Source organism: Cyprinodon variegatus, unplaced genomic scaffold (genome assembly GCF_000732505.1).
Source record: "Cyprinodon variegatus isolate N-32 unplaced genomic scaffold, C_variegatus-1.0 Scaffold129, whole genome shotgun sequence".
In the NCBI taxonomy this organism is placed as follows: Eukaryota; Metazoa; Chordata; class Actinopteri; order Cyprinodontiformes; family Cyprinodontidae; genus Cyprinodon; species Cyprinodon variegatus.
This window is the reverse complement of record NW_015150582.1, coordinates 1,133,826-1,140,056: the sequence shown is the minus strand read 5'-3', so window position 1 is coordinate 1,140,056 and position 6,231 is coordinate 1,133,826. Positions and strand designations below refer to the sequence as shown.

Here is a 6,231-nt window from a genome sequence, read left to right as displayed (position 1 = left end):
GCGAAAATGAAAAAATAAAACTCAAAAAGACTAGATTTATGTTTAAATCAGGAAAAGTTTATCAGGAAATACGTTATTAACCGCTAACACGTTATATTTTAGTATGTTTACTATTTTTTTGGAAAGAAAACGTAATTTAGGTATTTTTAACAAAATAAAATCAAGGACGATCCGAATGTGAAACAGGATGCGCATGCGTAAATGAGCTGACGGCGCATGCGCAGAACGGATCGTGATCGTCAAACGCTAACTTTTGCTAGCTCATTGAAATATTTTCAAAGGATTACACTACAACCCTTTTAAGTCTAAATAATATACGTTGATATAAACCTACGCAGGTTAGAAATTCTTTTTTATTATAATTTCTCTGTGAGAGTCAAGATGTTTCAGAGCAGCACAGATGAGGTAACCGACAGTGAGACCTCAGAATGGGGACAAACCTGTGGAAGAAGAGGCTTAAAGGAAACCACCGCCTCATCCTGCTGTCCCGCATCCCTCTCCTCTGCTCCCTGTTACCGCAGTTCAGAGGTTGACACTCCCGCTACAACCAGTGCTCCACCCCAATCCGGAATAACCTCAGGTAATTTAAAAAAGTACAAAAAAGCTAGCTTGCAGTCCATTTAAAAAGTGACCATACCCTTTGATCTTTTCCCCCGCCTGTTAGCTTAAAACAGTTCACCTCAGTGGTTTTTATCAACCTTTTTCTGGTGTTTTCAGTATTAAGTTAATAGTCAACACAATATTATGAACTCACAATAATGATGTCAAAACAATATACAAATACAAATCTGACAAATGTAATCTATAGTCTTTATATAGTATATCTTAAGTTTCAGTTCAAGTTCAGTCAGACGGAGTAGAAAAAAATCCATAAAATACAGCTTTCAATCCTTGCCAAAACATTCTAGATTGTCTGTTTGATCTAAACTATCCTTGTTCTGCTAGAAGGTGAACTTCCTAACCACTCTGCCCTGCTTTGTCTTTGAAAAAAACAGTAGAGATCACCCTATGATGCTACCTACCAACCCAAGCCATGTTTCTTTAATCAGATGGTTTGTTGAAGGCGATCTGAAATGATTTATGGGGGGTTTTGTTGTCTTCTCTTGTTTTTGTTTTTTTTTACTTTACCACTGTAAACATTTCTCTTGGAACAACTCCAATCTTGGTTAAATCAAAAAGAACATGGTAGAAATAGAAATTGCAACTATTGTCCCCTAGTGGGGACTTATCTCAGCAGGAAGTGAAACATAAACACATGCATACAGATAACACGCAAGGGGAACAAATATACAAGATAAATAAGAAAACTGTGAGTAAAGGTTAAATTCACAACATAAGAACTAATCGTGGTTTACAAAAAAGAAGTGGGGTGTGCAGATGCCGCAGTAGTTAGCGCACACGACCCATGAATAAACCCGTGAAAAATCAGAATCAAACACTTAGGTGATGCTTATAAAGCATAAAGGCTGCTGGGGAGGAAATATCTCTGCTCTTTTGTGTGATTAAGATGCAGCAGTCTGTCACTGCAGAGCTCTTCAGTTCTCCAACAGCTGGTGTTTACTGTGTGTCCTACGTGGTTTATGGAAACAAGGCTTGCAATAGCTTCCTTCTTTTTTTGCAATAACTGTCAAGGACTGGTTTTTGGACTACTTAACTTATAGGTATTGAAAGATTATCCCAGCTAGAACCTGGAAAATCTTCTGGTAATTAATCAGAAAAGTGCTGGTTGTCCTTTGAATGCTCTCTGTGCCCCATTCTATCAATTTAGATTGAATTATTTTCTTTTTATGGAAGCTCAAATTAGGCGCCATAAAACATGCTATTGTCTGGTTTTATTCTGACTGTCAGTGGTAGAATAGGAGTTGGACCACCTGATAAATGTTGTCTTTGACTCAGCTTTGTTGTTGAAGGTCAGAGCCAGAGTGATATCAGGCTGGGAAGGACAACCTCATCAGTCCTCGTGTCTTCCTCCTCTGAAAGCTGTTCAGTTCGTTTCCCCGGAGGAACACCCAGGCTCAGGAGGACCCCGGGTTCTGCTGGCCCCACTGGTTGACATACTACGTCATTACAGATTGAAATATGTTCTGAGATGTAACTGTTTTATTCAGCCCAAATGATCATTCTTGACAGGAACAAGCAGCTCGTCTGCCTCCTCCACCTCTGCAGCCTCTGTGATAGTAGCAATAGTGGAAGGGCGAGGTTTGGCCAGAGGAGAGATTGGCATGGCCTGCATTGACTTAAAATGTCCAGAGCTTGTACTTTCTCAGTTTGCAGACACAGGGACATATGCTAAGGTAACCTGTTCATTTCTTTCCAGGGAATGATAAAACCTAAAAGAAGAACATCAAATCCTAAATATAGTTGCCTCTTTTTTTGCTTTGTTATTTTCCTCATTTTTCCCCCCCAAAGGTTATAACCAGGATTCACATCTTGATGCCTGTGGAAATCTTGATGCCAGACACAGCGAGTGAAAAGGGAAAAGGGACGAAACTCTTTAAGCTAATCACAGAGAATTATCCGGTATGAATGCATGAAAAATCTTCTCCTTAAGTATATTTTAAATAAATAAACATACATCGATGTCTGCTAGATGCCTTCTGGTTAAACTTCATAAGAATATTTGCTGTTGAAATAATGTTTTCATGCATTGATCTTGTTTCTCAGGGTGTAGCCATCACTGCGATCCAGAGGAAGTACTATAATGAGAAGAAGGGGCTGGAGTACATACAACAGCTGTGTGCTCCTGAGTTTGCCACCGTTTTAATGGAGGTTCAAGCAAAGTAAGTCTATGGCAGAGAAGAAACACAATGCAGCTCTGAAGTTCATCAACAGCATAAATGTCATATTATTTCAAGCTTTTAATAAAAAAAAAAATGAAGAGTTCATCTTTGGAGTGGTGAGATTAAGTTTCTAATTAAAGCTAAATCTTAAAAAATAGGATTTATATTAGAATTTGTACATTAAAGCTGAAATATAGGGTATACTGCAGAAAGTATTGGGTCACAGCACCAAATCATTGAATTTAGATATTCCCAACAGTCCTGTGGCTGCATGTGAATCCAGTTTTGAGTCAAGAAACCTGACCTTGACCTCGTTGAACCCCTCTGGGATGAATTAGAGCGGATGCTGCAGCTTTGTGTTTCTCATCTATGAACTCCTCCCCTAAACATTGTGGGATATGTTTACCAAATATTTAAAATGGCTGAGATTTAGAATAGGATGTTATCAAAGTTTATGTACATGTAAAAGTGGGAAGATAGATACTTTTGGCAATATAGTGTATGTATTTAGAGGATTGTCCCTTTGAAAGATGAAAACAAAATCAAGCCTTTTTTGTAGCTTTTTACTCTGAATTTATTATTTTTATTACTTTTTTTGAGCATGTTTGATCAATTTTCAATAAGATTGAGAAACAGTAGTGGCTGCAGCTCTTTGAAACAGGCGAGGCTCAGTAGTGTTATTTAAATCCAAACGTCACATATCGCATTAACAAATCTTCAAACACATAAAACACATCACTACCACTGGTGAAAATAGTTGTTGTGAAGCGCTCTGAAATATTAAACTCCAAAAACCATGGCGAGTGTTCAACACAACATGACTGTTCTGACTAAATGATCACTTTTCCCTCTGGACTCATGAGGAAAACGTCCTCGCTGTCTGGCCCCTGTCAGTCAAAAATCCTTAAATATGTCTGCCAATCAGCATCGTGCAGCCAGCTTCATGACCAGCCCTAAGAGGTTGAGCCTCACTGGAAGTGAAGTATTTTGGAGTTTTATCCAATCAGTGCTCTACTTTCTCGTTGCTTACCTCAGTAGGCCGAAGCTCAACAGCTGATTAATGAGAAGCATATTCATGAAATCAGGTGCATTTTAGTGCATATTTAAAGCTGTTTAATGAATACATTTATGTAGTTTGACAATGCATATTACAATATACCAAAAAGTTTTACAAGATTGATGGGGTGTTTAGCGTCTGGGAAGAGGCTTAGCAGCATTTGATTCAGGTCCAGCAGATTCTTCCCCACCTTTAGACAGCTGAACTGTTGTGAAAACTCTTAATTATGTCACTGACTTCACATTACACTGATAACACCAATCCAAAACTCTACATATTTGCACCATACATTTTTAATGCTCTGAACTTCCATATCAATGCGTTTTTGTTTTTTTGCACTATGCTTTTCCTCCTTTCTGTTTACATTTGATCACTGCTGCACTTTAGGAAATGGAAACGCTATGAAAGCTGTACAAAACGAAATTTCGTGTTGTAATACACTCTGTATATAAAAAATGACAGTAAAAGTTGTATAAAATTAACTCTTGGAATTCAATGAGAAATCGCGCCACTGCTAGCAAACCAAAAGATTTAAATAACTTAAATAAAATCTGACATTTTGGGTTAGAATAGTTGCTTCCGAAAATGAGATTCTAAATTTCTCTGCAGCTTGTTAAGGACAGTTAGCAAAGTGTCATTTATCTTTTTGAATGATGATAAAAATATTGAAATATAATAGTTCTAACATTTACATAGATTTTTTTTGGCGGGGAGGAGCAGTTAATGGAGGGAGCAGTTATCAGAAAATCTTAAAACTAATATGAAATTCATGCTGATTATGCTAACCTCTTATGGTCAGTGTTAATCTACTGCAACTCCACACTTGTTCTCTACCTTATATCATTGCTGTTTTAGGTATTATTGCCTAGCAACTGCTGCTGCTTTGCTGAAATACCTGGAGTTTATCCAGAGCTCATTTTATGCATCCAAGTCTCTAAAAGTGATATTTAAAGGGAGCGAACAGACGGCAATGATTGACTCAGCATCTGCAGCTAACTTGGAGTTGGTGCTCAACAACAGGGACCACAGGTAAGAGACATTGTGGCAGGATTTTATCCAGTGGCTGAGTAAGTGAATGCTCTTTCAACCTGTCTTTGTTTGCCTTTGGACAGAAGTGAATATACTCTTTTAGGAGTACTGAATCATACAAAAACGCCAGGTGGACTGAGGAGGCTGCGCTCCAATATTTTGGAGCCTCTGCTTGATGTGGACACCATAAACACTCGCTTGGACGCCATACAAGAGCTGCTGCAAAATGAGGAGCTCTTCTTCGGCCTGAAGAATGGTTTATGAGATACTCCTTTTTTTATTCATACATCCAGTTTTAATGTACTCACATAATACCTGACAGTGTGTTCTTTGAAAACTCTCAGCCATAGGTCATTTCCTTGACATTGATCGGCTGCTCTCCGTTCTCATTCAGATCCCAAAGCAGGAAACAGTGTGTTTTTTTGTTTTGTTTGTATTTTTCACAGTTTTCAGAGTCAAACAAAATTTTTACAATTACATTGCATAGAAATGAGCTTTTTCAGTCATTTACTTGTTCGTTTGTCATTAATGAAATGTTACCCTTCCAGGTTCAAGCTGCTGAATCAAAGATCACGCATGTCATCCAGCTGAAACACACACTGGATCTGGTGCCACAGTTAAGGGTCTGTACCTGCTGGTAATCATTCAGTAAACATATATACAATGATTTAGATAAAAAAAAGCTAGCTAAATATTACAAATATTAAACAGACGGAGTTAAAGACATGCAGCACAGCTCTTCTAAAAGCATACAGCACTACGCTGGAGGACAACAGGTACAAAGGTTTTCTTGATTCAAAATCTGAACATTTATAACCACTTTTACTGGCACCCGGTAAAGATATGTACAAAAAAAATTAATAAATGAATCATACGCTGCAGCAGCATAACAGACACCGAACTGAAAGAAACAACCTGTAGTTTGGGTGCATTTATTCAAAGTGTAAAAGACGCCATGTTAGGATTTTTTTTCTGGTCAGTACAGACACAACCCTTTCTGACTAACACTTAATGGCTCATATAAACATTTTTTCACATACTGTTTCTTTTTCCTCAGTTTTTTTTATATTTCTGTTCTTCCCAGTTTTTTCTCCCCTGTTGCCACAATTTAATATGTACGGAAGAGGATTAGGGCCACTGAAAAAAAAAAAAAAGTTAACTGATTTAAAAAAAAATTTCAGTTTAGTATGGTAAAAAAGTCAGAATTCTGACTTTAATCTCAGAATTCTGACTTTTTTCTCAGAATTCTGACTTTAATCTCAGAATCTGACTTTTTTTCTCAGAATTCTGACTTTAATCTCAGATTCTGACTTTTTTCTCAGAATTCTGACTTTAATCTCAGGTTCTGACTTTTTTTCTCAGAAT

General features: G+C 37.5%; 1 protein-coding gene across 1 annotated transcript in view; it reads left to right on the top strand.

Annotated features, from left to right (window-relative positions):
* Positions 1–1,913: 1,913 nt before the first annotated feature.
* The window catches only part of msh4 (mutS homolog 4), a 10,607-nt gene continuing 6,289 nt past the window's right edge, over positions 1,914–6,231 (top strand). The window contains exons 1-9 of the mRNA XM_015376100.1: positions 1,914–2,048; positions 2,131–2,294; positions 2,410–2,520; positions 2,665–2,780; positions 4,693–4,866; positions 4,950–5,122; positions 5,211–5,278; positions 5,415–5,489; positions 5,578–5,642. Coding sequence (XP_015231586.1) covers positions 2,223–2,294; positions 2,410–2,520; positions 2,665–2,780; positions 4,693–4,866; positions 4,950–5,122; positions 5,211–5,278; positions 5,415–5,489; positions 5,578–5,642 — 854 coding nt within the window. The 5' untranslated portion in view covers positions 1,914–2,048; positions 2,131–2,222. The remainder of the gene's footprint in view (positions 2,049–2,130; positions 2,295–2,409; positions 2,521–2,664; positions 2,781–4,692; positions 4,867–4,949; positions 5,123–5,210; positions 5,279–5,414; positions 5,490–5,577; positions 5,643–6,231) is intronic.